General features: G+C 38.8%; 2 protein-coding genes across 4 annotated transcripts; both read right to left on the reverse strand.

Annotated features, from left to right (window-relative positions):
* On the reverse strand, positions 1-13277 carry LOC116731714 (uncharacterized). 3 transcript variants are annotated; one of them, XM_032581532.1, is made up of 13 exons: positions 12947-13277; positions 11842-11910; positions 9466-9490; positions 4966-5052; positions 4741-4880; positions 4535-4654; positions 4405-4450; positions 2907-3723; positions 2698-2797; positions 2511-2582; positions 2289-2390; positions 1491-1734; positions 1-314 (listed from the first exon to the last, which is right to left on the reverse strand). In XM_032581532.1, the coding sequence occupies exons 1-13, from the start codon at positions 12998-13000 to the stop codon at positions 121-123; spliced, it is 2070 nt and encodes a 689-aa protein (XP_032437423.1). In that variant the 5' UTR covers positions 13001-13277; the 3' UTR covers positions 1-120. The 3 variants fall into 3 exon arrangements, with proteins under 3 accessions (XP_032437423.1, XP_032437422.1, XP_032437424.1); XM_032581531.1 differs by having other exon boundaries at positions 1491-1737; positions 12947-13276; XM_032581533.1 differs by lacking the exon at positions 9466-9490 and having other exon boundaries at positions 1491-1737; positions 12947-12972.
* A 136-nt stretch (positions 13278-13413) lies between these two features.
* On the reverse strand, positions 13414-19742 carry LOC116731717 (regulation of nuclear pre-mRNA domain-containing protein 1A). The gene is made up of 7 exons (XM_032581544.1): positions 19363-19742; positions 16974-17103; positions 16754-16860; positions 16488-16582; positions 16182-16308; positions 15618-15793; positions 13414-14355 (listed from the first exon to the last, which is right to left on the reverse strand). The coding sequence occupies exons 1-7, from the start codon at positions 19511-19513 to the stop codon at positions 14257-14259; spliced, it is 885 nt and encodes a 294-aa protein (XP_032437435.1). The 5' UTR covers positions 19514-19742; the 3' UTR covers positions 13414-14256.
* Positions 19743-19771: the final 29 nt, after the last annotated feature.

Genomic DNA, 19771 nt, shown 5'->3' on the forward strand with positions numbered 1-19771 from the left:
TACAGCAACAGAGAAACTCTTTATTGTTTACACAAAATGGTAAGATTCTAACATTTCAAGAACTGAACTTGGGTATCTAAAGTACAAAAAAAAATCTAAATCAGATTCAAACATTTTAGGCTATTTTCTTGCGACAAGATCCATGAGGGCACAGGTGATTTTATCCATATTGGAAGAGTAGCGAGGATCACGATGCATCCTGCTGTCTTGTTCCATTTGGAGCGGCGGTGCAGAGGAGTGAGGGTCAAAATAGTTCTCAGAAGGAGCTTTGTAGTCATGAGGACGCATGGACTCAGGATATTGAGGTTGGTTATCTAGACAAGACAAAATGTGGATTATTACTATTATTAACAACATAGCCTAAATGTTCTTGTTTCACAGGTGAAAAGTAGCCATTAAAACATTTCACAAATCAAAATATTTGTCTTGTCAGATGGATGTCATATTAGCCTGTGAAAAAATAAATTGAGATATTAAGTATGATATAAGAGCTGCTCCCCTGTTCAATGTTCGGGTGCCTACAAATTTTTGTAACAATTCCTTAAATCCATATCATTAAAGTTCTCAGTCCCATGTATAAATCCAAAAGATCACTATAAATTCACCACAGATGTTTTTTGTTTATTGAAGACTCATGGACAAAGAGGTGGGTGGACAAGCAGATGGATGAATATCCATTCAACATTTACATAATGGGATAAGGAACAAAGTTTGGAAAAACACATCTGCCAGACTCCATTTTCTTTTTCCACACTCATCAAGGCCTGGAGAACATCATCAGCAGTCTAATCAAATCAACTCAGATAAAAGAAGAAAGAGTCACATTTGGGGATAGACAGTTCAGTTAATCTTCAAAACTGCTTCAATTCTTTACATTTAAGTTAATTTTTGTCAAGATTTTGGTTTTCATTCATTGGGTGCACAGTCAGTGTCTTTGTTATTGTTCTATTACCATATGAATAAAACCGTGGTTTGTACTCATTATTGCAGGGTAATTACACATTGGCAGCATAAAACAATCAGCTTTTGGTCTTACAAACACACCATGATAAGCTGATTCAAAGTAGATAAACATGTTTTTAAATTGACTCAATATTTTGTTTCCTCTTTGCTACTTAATAATTACTTGCGTTATGAAAAGGGTTGCATGTTAATCTTTCCAACATTTCCTTTAGTTCCAGATTCACTTAACATGTTTAGCGGTTTTATGAGCTCAAGATGGCTTCAGCTCATAAAACTGCTGCCTCTGATCTGGCAGCTGGATGAAGGCCATGTCACCAATTAAATGGCCACATTTTCAAGCTCTAAATTGACTGCAGTGTCATATTTTCCACCTTTAAAAATGATCTTAGGGATAACCCGCTAAACTAAAAACAGGTTAAACTTGTGCCAGATAGCTGCAAATGTGTGGTGTTTCTTATGAATCCTACTTCTACTTGAAGCATCTCTTTAAATCATGGTCTGCATCAAGTTTCGTGTCAATGACATACCTTCAAAACGACTCCTGCTGGAGTGTCTGGGTTCCCCATGGTTGTATTCATGGAACCGCTGTGCAGGTGTCTGATCACGCTGCTCCCAACCAAGTCTGTTACCATTGTTGAAACCGAGCTCTTCGGATCGTCTGAGGTCAGACTCCTCTCTTGCGGGTCTATCATACAGGTACACCTGAGGAAGCTGTGGGTTCGGGTTTAGGTCACTGTAATTTTTGGGGACTTCGGCTTGACCGGGGTCATACTGCTATAACGAAATAAATATGCTCTGTTAGTTCCAGTTTCCTATACAATTTTAAATTTCTCTACATATTGTCCAAAACTCCTCAGTAATTTTTTAGCCAGTTTTTAAGATACAAAGTTCTGAATTTATAGCAAATATTTTTACACTGGTCAGCCTTTAAATATGAAGATGGCAAAAATTACACAGTAATTAAGGAGATGAGTAAGGCTGGACAGTTAAACTAATGATGGGTGGATGCACAAATGGATCTATTGATGAACACAAACAGACAGATTGAAAAATGGACAAACAGAACAATGGATTATCGATGGATGGAGAGACAAACAGTGGACGGATGGATGATGAACAGAAACACATGGATAGACAGAAAAAAACAAATGGACAGATAGATGAAATAGTGAACAAAGTTTGGAAATAATGTTTACTTTTTTCTAGAGATACTTCAACTCTTTAATTTAAATGATGAATAGGAACAACACAACTCATTCTTTCTACCAGATCAGTGTTTGTTATGATCTCTTAGGCATAAAGTACAGCTTCAGGTGAAAACATACCCCAGCTTTCTCCATCTTTTTGCTCTTAAATTCTTCCAAAAGTTTGGAAATTTTGCTCTTCAGGAAGTTGGCCTCTTCTGCATTATCAATTTCAACATTTTTCTATGGGAAAAGATAAAAAAGCAAAAATTAAACACCAATTTCATGATTACATCCATGATGTTCCAGGTTAGTAAATGGAACAGAGGTTGTTGTGCATGTGCCAGGGATGTGTAATCTTACCAGAAGGTCAAAAATGCTTGGCCCATCAAAGCCTCCTCTACTGTAGCCTTCCCCTGCTCCATGATGTGGAGGCTTAAAAAAAAATAAAGTATCAAAATGAGACAATGAGTCACATTGATTCACTTCAGTAAATCTTGGACCTTAATTAAGAAGATATAGATCTGCAATACCTAAACAATCAGCTTACCTGAGGTTCTCCGTAGTGGATGTCCGGCCTCATTGGTGCATCACCTGGTCGAACATTTGCACCAGTTTGAGTGTATGGAAGTCCATAATCATCTCTGTACCTAAAGCAGAATTTAAAAAAAACATAAGAATTTTTGTCCCCAAAAAAATAGAAACAAGTGTCGTGCAGGGACTTTCATGGACGGAAATCTGATCAGCTTTTACACTCACATCTCCTTTGCCATCTTTACTTCGTCTGGTGTGGCATCAGAAAAGCGGCTTTTTCGCCTGCTCATACCTTCCTCAGCTCTATTACCTTTAAGGAAGCGCCTGAACGGCTCTGGTATGTTAGACATGGCACTGGGACCTTCTCCGTGTGTCTGAGCTAAAGTGGGTCTCCCCCTCTTAAACACCTCCTCTTGATACGGGTCTTTCCTTTCATGATGATAATCTTTAAGTATGTCAAACGAAGACTCGCGTGAGCGATCACCTTCGAAAGGAGCGGACAGGTTTCTCCTCTTAGCCTCTGGTTCACTTGACCCATGTCTTCTCATATTGTCAAGTCTACCAGGTTCCCTCTCCAGAGACCTTCGCAGCTTTTCGTCTTCTGTATACATCATCTTCGGGGAAGGCTGGTATCCTTGAGAACGAACTTGACCACGGCGAATTTCCTCAGAGTAGAACTCCTCCAGTGGGTCTCGTTCTGAGTAGGGTCTTTTATGAGCAGAAGCTTCAGGTAGATAATCCAGCGACTGCGGCACAGTGGGCCTGTGATCGTACCTGGAAACGTCTCGTGGGTCAAGCATTGCTGACTGCAGTGGATCGTCGGCATATTCCAGAAGTGGCCTGGTGTAGCAATCAAGGTTCATGCGATCCTCTCGGTAAGTTGGACCTTCCATGTAATCCGCTCCTCTCCGTCCCTCTTCAAAGCGACCGCGGCTGAGATGGTCTGGATAGATCCCAGAAAAATCCTTATTTTGGCGATACTCCCGCAATTCAGGTAAGAGGGGAGGCACATCAGGTACGAATCTTTGTCTGTGCTTTGGAACTATAAAAACAAAACACACTCCTTTATTTTTGGGGAATAGAAAATTACTTAATCAAATGTGACTAACACTGGCAAGTCTGATCATCAAAGAGAAGAATATTAAATTAAATTCCCTTGACAACAGTAGAGGCTTTGTGTTAAATATGTAATATGTATACTGACATCTAGGAAGGGTGGCATGATATTAGACTGTGAGGAATAAAACAAGTTAACGATCTACAGAAGCAGAGAAATCATGGTACAATCTATCCATAACCATATGATCTCTAGAAAACACACCGAATGCAGAATCTGAATGCTAAAACCTAATCCACTTTAAAATGCAACACAACATAGGACCCCACTAAATCACTATTCATTAAAAATGACTAAGTTCAGAAAAAAAAAAACACACAATCAGCTGGAACTGCAAGAGTAACAAAAATTGATTATGTCGTATTAAAACGACAGGATGTGAGCTAGATTTAGCGCAGCATTTCAGAAACCTCCTGAAAGAAATAAGTCCAAATAAGTTTTAGATAAAGTGTTAGAATAATATAAACTATCAAGTTCTGGAGCTTTTAATTTTATATGAACTATTACTCAACTCACTTCATGAGCTATATTTTTTTTAAAAAGTACATGATTAGTAGACAAAATTATTCAATAAAGGATTTCCCACAACAGCTAATTTGACTGTACCTCTTGTGATGTTCAGTCTTCCTTCAACCCCCTTTCTCAACAATGGCTGAAATACAAATGTGAGGACAGAAGTTACAAAAGAAATATGATTTTAAAAGAAAAAAGAAAGATATATATATGAATGTCTAACTTCTGGAACTCCTCGTCCATTTTGTCTTTCAACTATCTCCGCTTTGGCTCGCATTATCTTCCCTCCTTGGGTATTTATGGTGTGACTGTCCCAGGTAACCAAGTCCGGCCGTTTTAACTCCTATGAATGCAAACGATTTGTTCGTGTGTAGGGAAAAAGCAAAACAAATCATCAAAGTTTTTTTGAATACAGCGGTGATGCTTTACCACATATTTTTGCCGGTGTTTACGCCCAATCACATGGCAGACCATTTCTGCAAGGTTGGATGTCTGACTGCATAACTTGCAGGTGTATCTAGCACCCAACTGTGGCTCAAAATTGGCCACTTCTTCCAAAAAATTCAAACCTAAGATAAAAGCAGAAAAAAAACCTATTAATCTTTTTTTACGCAATACCACAACAACAGAAAATGTTTGTACCAATGTAATTACCAATGATGGGCTCATCGAGATTCAGGTATTCCAGATAGTGCAAAATGTCCTTAAACTTTGGCATGATATGTTCTCTGACAGCCTTCCCTGAGAAACCAAACACAAACAATTAGGCAAAGAAATCACAGAAGGAGAAGCGGTTTAGTCGTCCAAATGCTTTGTTCAATTACAGCTCAAAACTGGGCACAGTATCACATTTTAACCTATGTACAAACCATTGTCGCAGCTAACACGTTTTTTTGTTTGAAGTATTTTTTTTAGTTTTGAGCCAGCTGGTTTAGACTAAGGTTGAGTTTGGAATATTGTTTTAGACTTATTCTTTGGTTCCAAAAACCTTTAAACCAAAAACCACGCAATAAATTCTGTGTTGGTTGATGGATTCAGCTAATTATTTGAGTATTAGAAACGCGTGCAGAAATTTTTTTTAAGCGATTAAAATGCTTACCATTTAACCAAACATTCGGTTAAACGGATCCATTAGGAAGCTGGAATCTGTCCTCTACCTGGTGCAGGTTAGCAAACGTGCACAGGTGTCATGTCTCACCTTCTGGAGCCGTTTTAGTTTGTTGCGAACGAAACGATAGATAATGGACACATTTTCTTTTTTAGAGGGTTGAGCTTCCACCTTGTGGAAGATTACCATTGAGATCACTTGTATCCAATGATTTGTACTTATGGTGATGATCCATGTCATGACCAGAGGCAAAGGTCAGAATGTAAATGGACTGATAAATCGAGAGCTTCACCTTTCAGCCCAGTCCTTTCTGTGCCATGACACACTAAAGTCATGCAGATGATTTCTGTAAATCCATGTCCTACCATGTCATCTCCCATCTGCTTCTCCACATCGCCAGAGGTCAAATAAGGTAGTTCAGGCTTCGAGCCTGGGACCATGTTGGAATGAGCAACAAAGACGAAGTACAGATTTTCCCCTCGGAGCTGTTATTGCAAGGCCTTACTTCAGGTAAATAGAGACAAAAAACAGACAAGTTGCTCTGTAGCAATATTTTCCGATTTCCATCTAGTCATGTAATCCTGGAAGAGCAGCAGAGTGCGAGTCCATTTATTTCCTGGGACATTGCAGCTTAAGTTCCATCAGCTGTTACTATATTTTCTTTGTTTAACCAACACACCTAAAAGGTACAACCGTAAAATTCTTACACCACCATCCGATTTCAGGCTTTGACTGACAAATAAATGTTTAATATTGCTTCCTCTTCCTTAAGATCTTCGCTGCTCAGCTCCTCACTCGTCTTTGTAAGGAGGCCGGATTGGCCGGACCAGATGAGGCCGGATTGCAAAATGTTGTGCAGTCTCTAGCTATCCAGTCCACAGACCAAAGCTCTAAGTCCACAATACCTTTAAAATATGAAATCCAATGAAAATATGGTTCTTGAGAGAAACAAGTGGGGGGATTTGGCCTTTTTTGAGATTTAAAATCAGGTTGCCTGTATTAACACACAGGGAACAAATTAGGGGACTTCCACAGATGCTAGAGGCAGCTTTTGACAGAAAGTCGATGGAAAAAAAAAAGTCCTGTGGGGTAATTGTCATTGAAGTAAAAGGAAAAAAATCAGTTGCAGTGGTTTCTGCAATCATAAGACTGACATTTTTAAAACTTAAAATGAAGCAACATACCAGAAAAAAAATGTATAATTGCAGAAACATGCCAAACTATTTCTGCAACTAGAAAATATATCTTCTCTCATTAACATTAAGGTGATTCACCTTCTCCTCCTAAGGAGAAGGTGTACAGGTACAGGTACTTGCAAGTACCCGTACAAGCTTAATAGTAAGCTTGGTCTTTAGTGGCGACAGTATTAGGTTGATTAAAAAAATAACGAGAATAACTTAAGAGTGGTTACAATTTTACATCATACAGTTGCTACAGTTAAAGTATTTTCAATGAGATGCATCTGATTGTTTTTACTTCACAAGTCAGCTACAGTGGCTTCGGGCCAAAGGACAGTTAATTTAGGGCCTCGCATATAAAATATGCATCACATATCTCCCATTGTAAAGGTTTAATCATATTGTTGGAGTGTGACGCCTTCGGTCATTCTGGACAAACTGACCGAAGGAGAAAAAGCGTTCAAGTCTTGGCTCGTATTTTTGAAAGATGCTTGTGAAACCGGTTTGTGCCTCATAAATAAAAAGTTGTTGTTATGGTGCTGAAAATCAACTGAAAACCGGTTAGTAGTATCAGTGCCGCTTTGAAAGCCAAAGCAGATTGAGTACAGCACTTGGTTGAAGCTGCTGCAAAGTTGCTGCTTCGGTTGCTTACCACGAGTTCTGATGAATCTGACAAACAATTGAAATAAACATTGTGTGCGCAAGTATTAGGCAAACGAGCACAATTTTTCATGTGTACAGGTTTGTCTCTTTTGTAATAAGAGGAGATGCGGCTAAAGGAAAACTGCATATATCACAGTGTGCATAAATATTGGGCAGTTTTTATCCTTCAGGAAAAATGGGCCAAAAAGATTTACTCTGAATTATAAAACAAATTGCAAAACAGGCTCGGGGGATTAAATATTCTGCTGCAACAATCTCGCGAGTAACTTACTGAGAAAAAGAGGAAAGCAAACACAAAATAACAGCCAAAGAGTTTAGGATAATCAGCTTCCAGAATTTCTTTCTCCTCCAGTGTCTTCATAGTCCGAATGTGCAACCTACCTGGAGTACAGATACAAAGCCAAGGTAACGAAAGCTGAAACCCGACCACCACTGAAGAAATATGTGTTTTTCACAGATTTTATGAGCTGATGTGATCAGAGTGACCCTTGATGGTCCCTATGGACGAGACCATGGCTGGATCAGGAACAGGAACAGAGCTTCACTTCAACCCAGACACAAGCAGGGTGGAATAGAGTACCTGTACAGCTTTTATTAAAGATGACTAATTGGACCTTTTTCAGGTTGATAATGGAGTCTTAAATCGATTCCAAAATCTACAGACAGTTTTTAGGAGACATTCATCCACCCATAAGACAAGAAAGTCTCCATCTTTTAGGAAAACCAGGATTTTTTAGGAGAAAACAGAGCTTCATCACTTGCATTCAAGTATGTGGCAAGCCAGTTAAGTCCTTAGAGTAGAAATAACAACATAGGCGAGCTCCTGACATGATCTAAACCTTATTGAGAACTTGTGGGTCCTTCTTAAACACGAGCTTTACGGTGAAGGAAAACAGTCGACCATTCTTAAGCCCATTCTTCAACCGATTCTTCCACAGTCCACCCCGGCCATATTCATCTCCATTTACAGATCTTGCGTGCGTCCTCCCTGTTTTTCAAAACCACCTCAGGGGTGGCACAAGCCGCCCCTCGCTGTATAAGGTGCAAGATTTCACAACCCTGCAAGCAGCACATCTCTCCGTAGAACAGGCATGCAATGAAGAAGCAAGTAACGGTCTGCTCCACGTTCTGTCAGGGCTACTTACAGTTTTATGCCAGCTGGTGTGAATCACCGCAACTACATAACATTAGTTTGGCATGACTTGAATATTATTCTTTGTTTGGATTTTTTTTATGGAGTGCACAACATGCCTTTCCTCTCAGTAAAGTGGTGTACATCTTTTGACTGCATTACCTACATCCAAAAAGCTGAGTCCATCAAAACCAGAAACCCAAGGTTCTCCACTGCTGAGTCACTGAAAATGGCGTCATTTTAGCGTCGACCACAGCTCCTGCGCGCTCAAGGCCCACCCAGGTTCCATCTGTACCCATAATAGTGAGGAATATACCACTAACGGAGACACACAACTTGGCTAGAACCAAACCAGCTAGAGTGAGACTTGGCAATGGACAAGAGGCTTTAGAGTCTGTGGTTGCTGCTGCACCAAAGGTTTACCATCAGCAGATCAAAAAACCAACAGATTCTGTGAATGGAAAGGTTGTGACAGTTATTTAAAAAGGGTTACTATGTTAGTAATTTTTATTGTCATAAATGTGTTCTTGGGAATTGTTTCACTTAGATGCATGATGTTACTGCACAGTGGTTACCCAATAATTGTGGACACACCAATATGTCCTAAGAACGCTGAAACATCACTTTCTTAACCGTCCCACAAACATTTTACCCTCTGTGCAGTGCAGTGGTGTCATATTGACCCCGTGTAAACTTTAAAAAAAAAAGAAAAAACGGTGGGGGCGTGACGGGGTGGGTATGGTTTTGGGAACTGACGGTCTGACCGGATACCTTCCCCGATTCCTGACTGTGACATCAGCCACGCTCCTTCTAAGTGTCGCAGTAGAGTTAAGTAGTCTGAAAATTAACATTTTAGTACTGCATTTGTTCAGTAATAAAATTCTTAACAATACAACTTGCCTAATAATTGTGCACACAGTGTATAAGGCAGAAGTTTTGTTTGGCTGTACAACGCTACCGACATCTTTAGGCTTAAATTCTGTCCTTAAATTAAAACTCGATGCCCTTTCTTCAAAATTATATTTAATGTGGTTTAAAGTTTAGAGATTTGTTTGAAGATTAGGCCTACTTACCCTCAGCAACAAGGGCATCCTCTTTCTGCCAGGAATAAAAGGAGAACAATAAATGTTAGGTGAACTGATGCTGAATAAACAGCACAACTCCAACTTCTCTCAAAAAACAACAACAAAAAAACAAGGAAATTAAGTAATTACAAATATTCAGAATCAAGCTTACCAGAGGAGGACTCATGTACTCTTGCCTAGTCATGCAGAGCCCAATTATACTCACCGGCCAGTATTTGTTGCAGCAGATTCAAGTCTGTGGAAACATGTACACCCTACATGCTCAGGTCAAATCAGGTTTGTGGACAAGAAGAAATGAAGAGTGAATAAATTCTATAATTAAGAAATTTTTCTTCATTACAGAAGAACCTGCACACAGGTTTTTCTATAAACTGATGAGAAGATTTCTGTCATACAAACAGCAGCAGTGTAGTTGTAGAATCAATTAATTCCTGATGAAATATCTCCGCCAAGCAAGAGTACTTGATATAGGGTTCCACTGTGTCAGCTCGCAGTAAAAAAGACATGTTGATTCAAGATCGCTTTCTCCAACACTCAGTGGCCCGACTAAAGATCCATCTCCTTTGGGGTCGACGATTTCCACCCCTATACCTACAAATTAAATGTTCGGGTAAGAGATGTGCAGATGTCCTTCATTCTTCAGGCACTGTCAAAAATGCAAGTGTTGTTTTGAAGAAATGTAGTTGGCTTTTCTTTTACAAGATGTATTAAGCCACAAGACATCAAATCTGCCGTACCAAGGCAAATCCATTTCCTGAGAAGCTGTAATTAGATTTCTATAGCTCAAGAGGAACATGTAAATTCCAAACAACTTCAAAAAGCAGCAGAAGAGCAATCCAAAACATCCACTGTAGCCAAAAGTGTAGCTGAAGATGCTGACAAGTCACTGATATTGCCACAAGACAAAGGGTGGTTGGATAATCCTTACTTAGCTGAATACCCACCATGAAAATTGTGATCACCTGTCAGAAAAAGACTTCCAGGTGAAAATTAATTAAGCTTGCTTAAAAGATAGCTAAGGAAATTATAACAACCAAAAATCCTTTTGATGTCATTTAGACCGGCTCCTCAACAGTCTTGGTCATAGCCGATAAGATGGACCTTGAAACAGGATCAGGTCAAACACTATTTCTATCGTGGGTGAAGAAGTGAAGGTGGTTGAGGAATATAAATACCTTAGTGTTCACCTGGAGACGCAACAATGAATTTGTTTACAAAAAGAAATGGAGCAGACTTTCCTTCTTGAGGAAGTTTAGGACCTTCTAGGTTTGGAAAAAGATGCTGTATATCTTCTGTAAGTCTATTGTTGAGATTATACCATCTTCTGCAATCATCAGTTGTGGAGGCAGCACCAGAGCGAGGGACTTACAAAGGTTCAACAAACTGATAAAGAGAGATTGTTCTCTTGTGGGGACTACGGTGTAAAAGATGTTTGGGATTAACCAATAACCCCGGCATCAGATAGGTGACCGCCAGACGAATGACAAGTGAAACACATGGTTTCCTGCTGGAGTCCATATTGAGGAACAGGATGAATCTAATTTCATCTGAAGTTAGAGGCCATCACAAATTACCTCTTTAGGTTGATTTTTCTTTAAGTCCCATTGAATCACAAGGAAGAAACATTTCAGGTTTAAAGTGCCAGTCTTACCTAAATGTATCCAAATAATACCTTCATGCCTGGAACAAAACAAACCTGCAAGCACTGTTGAGACAAAAGTCTTACTCTGCTCCGGTTGAATGTGCTCCGCAAGAAGAAATATTTCCAGTGTTGCAATCACATCTAGAAAGTAAAAGTGACTCAAGAGATGGAACCCACTTTTTCCGGGGGGTTTTTTGTCTTGGAAAAACCACAGTGAATTTAGAAAAGAGGAAGCCAAGTCCAGTCCTCAAAGGCTATTATTCTGCAACTTTTAGATGCATCCAACACACCTGAATGAAATGACTGGCTCATTATCAGAGCCAGCTGCATTACTGAGTGGCGTCCTGTTGAGGGCTTTAAAAGATAGAGGCAACAGGATTCTCCAGACCAAGCAGGAATCCGTCCAGTCTTCCAGCTAAGTTCTTGTGGCAAAACCAAAGATCAATCAAGCCAAATAAGGAAAAACAGATCACAGGAAATCCATTATCAACAATAAAGCACCTAAATTTTATATCGGTGTTGAAGAGCTTCTTTTTTTTTTTTCTTTTTTCAAACAAAATAGCACCTATTCTCTGGTCTGCAGGAACAACAAGACTGTTGTTGTTGTTCTTTTGAAAAAAAAAAAGTGTTGTGAAACAACAAAAACAATGTTGTAGTTTGACAATTATCTACACTCAAGGCACATTTCCATGACTACAAAACCTTTCCCAAGTAAACTGTACCTTTAAATGTCCCGGTGTGGTCAGGTGTATCTTGTAGAGGGTGTTACCTCTAAGAGATTTTTCACAGACCTGGGTTAAATAGAAAAGTCAGTGAGTATAAACAGTATTACAGAGCAAACTTTACAGAGATTTTTGTTGCTTTTCAACCCAAACACTCATTTGAATGCTTTCCTTATTCCTTACACAAACATTCAAATGCTGGAAGTCAATATACAACTAATGCGCTCTACGTAGATTTTTAAAATTGAGTTCTAAGTGAAAAAACAACGAAAATAAAAATGCATCAATTCTAAATGGATGAAAAAATAAACATCTAAATCGAATAAAAATGTGGCTTATCCAAAAGTCTTTTAAATTGGATGGGTAATTATCATATCATTTATCACCATCATGATGAAAATACAATTAGAATAATTAGCTAACTTGTGAGAATAACAATTTACTCCAATTGACGATGTGTGTAAACCACAAAACAAGTACCAAATTGAAACCGGTAACTGTTAATACCATTTATTATATACTTGGTCACATTAGCGCCTCATTAATTGATGTATTCACGTTTCAAGATGGAGTATATAGTAAGGTTAGTTGATGCATTACTGAATGTAACTGTGAAATATCCTAGTCTGTTTAATAATGAGTTTAATACTGATTTGATGTCAAAGTCATGTAATAAAATTCTTATAAATCCCTATCGTTCAGCATATATTTACACTTTTCGATATAAGAAAAATATATCTGGTTAGCAACGATATTTAATCAATGCATCATAAAACGCAAATTCTAACGGTAATACCTCAGTCATCTAATAAATCATATATTGCATGTTTGCATGATCGAAGTGTCACCATAATGACGGAATAATAAACGTAGAAATGCATACATTATATTAATCATTGGTATACCTCTAGTGTAATATACATTTTATAACATATTGTATGCGGGAAGAGTAATATGTTGTATAAACGTAGATAAACGGCGCCAACCTTACACTGCAGTAAATGGACTAAAGCTAGCCTTGCCTGGCTACCCCTGCATGACCCACGCTGTTTCCGATTCCTTCAAGATTTTACATTCAGCGGCTAATCCATGCTGGCCAACTTACCGTGCATTCGATGAAACCATCGTCCTCATCGTATGGTGTTTCCAAGTTATCCATTTTCTTTACTTTTTTACGTGCCACCAACAAGCTAATGTTAGCTTAGCAACGGTTTACCCTAGCTAGTTTTTCCTGCAACGATAGATGCAATAATTTGTATGGCACTTTAACAAGAAGTGACGACGTTTTTCTTGTTTAAGACGAATTTATTAATGTTGAGTTGCTCCTGAAAACTGAACTTTACGTTACAAAGGACTTGTAATAAAGCAACAACTGCAGTTAAAGAAACAATCCTTTTGAAATGTAACTACTTCCTGTATGTTTGTGGGGCTTCTACGGAACGGTCCGGAGGGGCGGGTTAATTGACATCGAGCGCTACTGCTACAAAAGCGGTGCGCCCGTGTTAAAAATGAGCCCACACGCAGGAAAACGTTCCCTTTTGCGCCCTCTGTTGATCATATATCCTTCAGACATTTTGTATATATTCTGTTTATTCTGTTTTGTAAAGCATTTGCTTGAAAGTGACAAAAACAAAGCTGGTTTTATTCTAACTTTGGAAACCGGGGCACTTTTCAGGCTGCATGACGCATTTGATTGGAAACTATAAAGCATCACAGTAAACAACACAACACAAAAGTCACTCACTGTGTAAGCACACCATAAGTAAAAAAACAAACACTTGTCCTACTTGTTTCTTGATCTGGATGATGTATACAAATCATAAACACTTATGATTTCCATCTGGTTTACATGCAAATGTGTGTACACTGAGCAAGGTTTTCAGACAATCCTTTCACAAAACAGGGTTCACGAAAAGAGTAAACACGTAGTTTGCTTTATGGAACCTGGGTTTCCAACGTTTTCTGACAATCTCAAAATATACATTTTTTTTCCCAATACACTTTATAAAATCAGTGATTCCAGCTCGAGTGACTGCCACAGTGATCTCTAGCAAAAAAGCTACGTGAATATGTCGAAACAATGCGAGGCATATTACAAAAACATCCCAATACTGGAACTCCTGAATCATCAACACTTAAAAGGACCTACACTCTGATGCCTCAAGTTGCCAAAAAAAAAAAAAATCATACCAGTCACACCACTTTAAAGCTTTAAAAGTCAGTCTGCAGGTGTCACCACATGAAAGTCCTGTGATACAATCTTAACGTATCCTTAAATTAAAAACATGAGCTTGTAAATGGAGATGTGGACACTTGGGGCTCAAGAGACATGGATAAATAGTTCAGTGAAGACAGGTGAGAACAGATGCTGCTTCGGTCTGTGTTGGGAACTGGTGAGAAGGCGAGTATTGGCCGTCATTTGGAAGAGTTGCGATGTCCTTCTGAAAGGTTACTGAGGCGCGACCGCAGTTCTTTCCGGACCTGCGACACCATCGTCAGTTTCCTCTTGTATTCCTGAAAAGTGTCCCGAAAGAAGATAAAATAAGAGTTTTTTTCTGGAATAATATTGTACATTTGAGTTGTTTTTAGTCTGAACTTATTTGAAGCTCATAAGCGCCACAAGTACCACGTTCTGCATGAAACAAATTTGTACAAATGTGTTGCATTTAAATTCTGTGAAACAAGTTTATTTATCTCAGGTTTTGTGATGTGATGGTTTATAGTTGCTTCAACTTCAGCAATTACTAATCTCTGCACCAGCATTTTAAAATGTCACCATTTGCTTTGACTTCACTAGTGCCTTACATTATATACTTTGTGTACACAAAATCCACCAGTTGTAGTGCTTGTGGAGGAATACTTCGGCAAAATAAAGTCTTAATTTAAATATTTATGAAGTGAAGTTGGCTTGCCAGCTTACATGGGATTAAATAAATAGGAAACATTTGAATAAACTTGCAAATGCACCATTTCAGGTTATCGTAGGTCTTTACAAATGTTTTAATCTCTGCTGTTTTTGTTGTGTACATGAATTTTTAGATCATTATGAACAACTGGTTTGTCCCATCAAATAACATGCATCTTTTCATAACTCATCCCTAAAATAAATGCTTTTATTGTTCTTAGTCAACTCAGAATTCACATTTGAACTGAACTCAACCTAATTTACATTTTGTTACTAAAAAGTTATTTGCAATACCTTAACTCTGCCATAGAGTTAGAAAATGTTCGTCATGTAAGAATGCAGGTTTATCAGGAGCGGAAAGCCTCAGGGCAAAATAAAAGCACACAACAACCATTTCAGTCTTTAATTTTATTTTTTTATTAAACACCTCAGTGAAGACACTTGATATGCTTTGGTTTTCTCCTGGATTCCTGTGGATAAAGGCTGCACACAGCTGTCACTACACAAAGGACCATGTTCATGGGAAAACCGTCAGTCTTTATTTTTAGAGATCACCGAATGTTAAATACTTACCGTATGGATTCGGAATCTGAGCTAAAAGAAAAGTTTTTTTTAGAGGTAAAATGTCATGGTCAACCTTATTTTGGTTTCCCATCAGCCAAGAGCCTTGCTAGCATTACTTGATAACTTAGACATATCCTTGCTTTAAATAAATAGCAGAAATATATTAGTTTCCTTTAAGATGTAAAACTTTGATCTCACTGTTAGGACAGATGAAGCCTAAAGCCGAATAAGAGGAACACAACTGTGACTCAGACAAGACATAAATGGTGAATTATTTACAAGGAAAACAGAAAAGTGATGTACGCACTTCGAGTTTCTGCTCGTTCTGGGTCAAGCCGTCCTTCTGGCTCTGCAGGAAGGTCGTTAGCGTACGTGTGAGCTGCCTCCTGTCGTCAATCTCCGCGGCCAAGCGACCGCTGTAGTCGGCTAAAAGCATGCAGGCTTCCTCGACCATCCGGGAGAGCCGCTCGCCCGACTCTTTGTCTGAATCAAACAAAACATTCAGAAACAAAGACACAAAGTTCAGCAGGCAGGCAGTCATTCAGTCTTATAATTTTATGGTGGGTAAAGTCAGTCTCCTGAACTATCAGGAGTTTAAATTTCTATGTATGCTGCAATTCATCATTATGAAAATCAGAAACATTATGGTGCTTTTCCACACAAACTTAAATCTATTTTTATTTGGATTTCATGTGACAGAACGACACAAAGTGGTGCATATTTGTGAAATGGATGTCCGTATCTATATTGCATCGTTATTATTACGTCTAGAAATTTTGCACATGCGCACAGCGCTGGAGGGCAAATATCAATCAAATAATTATTTCCCCCACTGTAAAAGCAGAGCCAAACTTTATGTCTCCATGTCTACCTGTGATCCTGTGAAGGAGGGACGTGTCCTGGACCTCGGCAGGAAGAGAGGAGATGCGCTGCCGCAGCACCGAGTCGCTGGAGGCGGCGTTTTCGAGTTCCTGCAGGGCTCGAATTAAATCTGCTGTCTGTGGGTGAAGAACGATACAAATCAGGAAAAAAGTGAGGGAAAAGGAGCATGAATGGGCTATTTAAGAGACAATGATGAGAAATAATGAAAGTCAGATTTATAAACAAACAGTAGTACATATACAGTTTAGTTTTGTCAACCTCCTGTATTTAATGCTGCGATTTTCAAAGACATCACCTGTGGAGGATCAGCTGGGGAGCTACGGGAGGCGAAGCCCTCATCATCAGGGTGGATCTCCTCATAAGATCTTTTCTTCGGTTTCTTTTCTCCATCTAGAATTTTTAGACAAGAAAGACAGAAAATATCATACTCCGCGGTTGCTCCGTATTCAACTACACCTGAACGTTGTAGCATCACACTATCCCGCAAGAACGTGTCTAGATAATGTTGCGATTTAAAACCTACGTTGCTGCTGAACCCAAACAGGTTGGTGTTGAACTTACAGAGGACCTCTGAGAGCTGCTCCAGCAGGTTGTTCTCATACACCGCTCTCTCCTGCCAGATGGATAAAACCCGCCCTAGCTGTTTCTTGCAGCCCTCCTCGCCTTCCCTGAACGGGGAAAACACCCGAAACACGCACATTCGCTTTTAAACACAGCACAATACAGGACCGATAAGCCTTCAATATTCTGCTAATTCTGCTTCGTAAAAATCAAACCTGACCTGTTGACATGTTTGAATGCTTCAACGATGACCGGCGCAAAGTCCTGAGTGAACTCCGGTCCTTTTCTCTTGCTGTTCTGAATGACGTCGTTGGCCAAGTAGAGGAAGGTCAGCTTGCGCGATACCTGAGCTGCACACAACACACACAGTGGAGAATGTGGATGTGACGAACAAAACCGACAGAAGGGCTGATCACTTTCGCTCCTTTGACATTTGCTACTCTCGCTGTTTATCGCTTCGCAGTCAGCAAGGAGATTTCTTACTGATCATCCGCCTCCAATTATTATCCACCAGCGAAAGACCACTCAGTGATTTTGATTGAATCGCGGCTCCTAACCTAATCTTCCGAAGTCGGTTGGCCCAAATGGGGATCGTAACCACAATCGAGGGAAATGACGTGCAGCGTAAAATCTTCTGATTTATTACTTGGTTTTTGGTACATATTGGAAACAGGTTGAGAGTGAGACAAAACAGTAACAGCCAATTCAAAAAGGGGGAATTAAGTATTTTGACTTTTTCAACTAAACAATAGAAAAAAGTAAAAGAAATGTGTTACAATTAGAATAAAATACAATCTAAATGCATCTTATGGATCTGTTCACTCTAGTATAAATACCAGATTTAATTCCTATTCAAATAAAGAATAGTAAAACCCTATATAATGTCTTAGCATTATTTTTGAGTAGCACATATTATCAATTAAATCATAAATCACAAGGACAAGATGTTGACTAATTTCATTACTATTTTAAATCTTGTATTTTGGTTATATTTCTTTTTTTTTTCTTAAATTCAGACAACTTGAACGATTAAAAGGGGCAAAGGGTTTCTATTTCTGGACTAATGATGTTTTGGGTGTTGTTGGACTGAGGTGAGCATAAATCTTGAGAGAAAACCACCTTTATCCCCCAGAGCTTTCCAGACACAGCTGTCTGTTTCCCCCAGACGCAGAACCCTAAACTAAAACATCCACCTGAGATGTCATTAGGATGCTCGACTAGTCCCCTGCTAATAAGTCCGCCATTAATAGCAGCGCCTAACATGTCTGCAACCCTTTCTTTGTCTTGATTTAGACACCATGACAACCAAATTACTCCATAAAACTAGAAGTAGTTTGCTTTCATCAGTGACACAATTAGTTATTATTAGAAATGATATTGAAGATTCTGTAGCCTTGTTGCTTTTACTGAAGTTTTTCAAGGTAATTGGATGAATTTAATTCATCAACTACGAATCTTCCACAAGTAGCAGGCAAATTCCAGCTGATTATCCTCTTAAAACCAAAAAAGGAGGCCTATTTTCTGTGCCTGAAAATTGACTTCTACTTATATTTTCTGCTCAAATTATTTTAAATCACATTTACTTATACAAGTAAATTTTGTAAAGACATGAAGTGACTTGTTTACACATAAATTTTAGTATGTGTATTACATATAAATATATAAAATTGTATTTTATGTTTTCAAATCTTGATTGGAACCTTTTCTCTGTTTTGTTTTTGAAATCTTATCTTTTGAGGTGATTTTTTTGTCCTCATAATTGTTACCAGGGCTGTTGCAGTGCAACTTAATAAATATTGTTATTACTATTGTTAGTACACATGATAACAATGTAGCATAGTTTGATCACAGGGGAAAACAGATTAGATTAAAAATGATCACATTATTTTTTTTTAACTATTAGCAATAAAAAAATAATAATTGGAGTTACACATTTCTTATTATTACCATTAATATTGTATTTTTACGTGTAATATTACTTATGGTAGCAACATTTCACACATTAATCTAGTAGGAAACCATATTTGTTGATAAATAAAATACATTATTATTGGAAACAAAACAACTACACCTTTTATGTGTATATAAAAATACATGTATTGGTTTATTACTACCAATTATTCTAATTACTGTGGTATTTGCACAACAACTCTTGGTAACAGTGCACCTAAATATCAGGCAGAAAGTGTATTCATTAACAAAAACGTATATTATTTGATTATATGTTAGTTAAAAAGAATAGATGAGGATCTATGAGGATAGATTAGTAGGTTTTTGGCTAATTCGGGAATCTTCTTTAACATATAAAGAAATGCATTCAACTAAATATTTACTGAATTAAGATTTACAGACAAAGTATCCTGACTAGCTTCAACATGCAAAGCTAACTCAGAAAACTAACTGCACTTTGCTTGAAAATTGGCCTGCTAGTAGCAACAAGGCTAACTATTAAATCTGCCTTTTGATATGAACATAGGAAGCTAAAGTAGTTTAAATAGTCCAGCTAAGAGTTAGCCTGAGCTAGCCTGCTCCCTGCAGCCACATGTAAAGTGTTGAGGACGTGAAGCGTGGTCTGCTGTTGTTTACTTCGAGCCCCGTGTCGACCTTACCTTTCTTCAGTTCGGTGAACCACACCGTGACAATAGTCTTCGAGTGTTTTCTGTGGTGGATGAGCCACAGCGACAGCGTTTGCACACTTTGCTGAGAGTTGCTAAGCTCGGATAGTTTTTTCTCTAATGCCGCCTCGGAGAAAGCAGACATCTCGACGAGGTAAACAGGAGCGAGTCGAGACCACTGCAGGAGGCAGCTTCAGGGTCCACTGGAAAAGGTCTTCTGCTGCAAATTAGGAGGCCAGTTTGTGAGTTGTTGCCATGCACATGAAAGCTTATGCGCTGCGGTGACTATCTGAGCAGTTGTTCATGCTAGCCAGTCACCGCCGCCCTCTTGACGGAGCTCTCTGGGGTTACTGCCTCCGGTGGGGGGCGGGGAGGCTCTGCAGACACGCTTCCGAGTTGTTTA

The sequence above is a fragment of the Xiphophorus hellerii genome, chromosome 13 (genome assembly GCF_003331165.1).
Source record: "Xiphophorus hellerii strain 12219 chromosome 13, Xiphophorus_hellerii-4.1, whole genome shotgun sequence".
NCBI lineage: Eukaryota > Metazoa > Chordata > Actinopteri > Cyprinodontiformes > Poeciliidae > Xiphophorus > Xiphophorus hellerii.

Excerpts from the sequence above, each read along its gene's own strand:
- LOC116731714 (XM_032581531.1), bottom strand. The coding sequence starts at position 13,000 with ATGGATAACTTGGAAACACCATACGATGAGGACGATGGTTTCATCGAA. Across the intron at positions 4,881-4,965 it reads TCTCGATGAGCCCATCATTG|GTTTGAATTTTTTGGAAGAA; the intron begins GTAATTACATTG and ends CTTTTATCTTAG. Across the intron at positions 4,655-4,740 it reads AACACCGGCAAAAATATGTG|GAGTTAAAACGGCCGGACTT; the intron begins GTAAAGCATCAC and ends TTGCATTCATAG.
- LOC116731717 (XM_032581544.1), bottom strand. The coding sequence starts at position 19,513 with ATGTCTGCTTTCTCCGAGGCGGCATTAGAGAAAAAACTATCCGAGCTT. Across the intron at positions 16,861-16,973 it reads GCATTCAAACATGTCAACAG|GGAAGGCGAGGAGGGCTGCA; the intron begins GTCAGGTTTGAT and ends TTCCCCGTTCAG. Across the intron at positions 16,309-16,487 it reads CCCCAGCTGATCCTCCACAG|ACAGCAGATTTAATTCGAGC; the intron begins GTGATGTCTTTG and ends CTTCACCCACAG.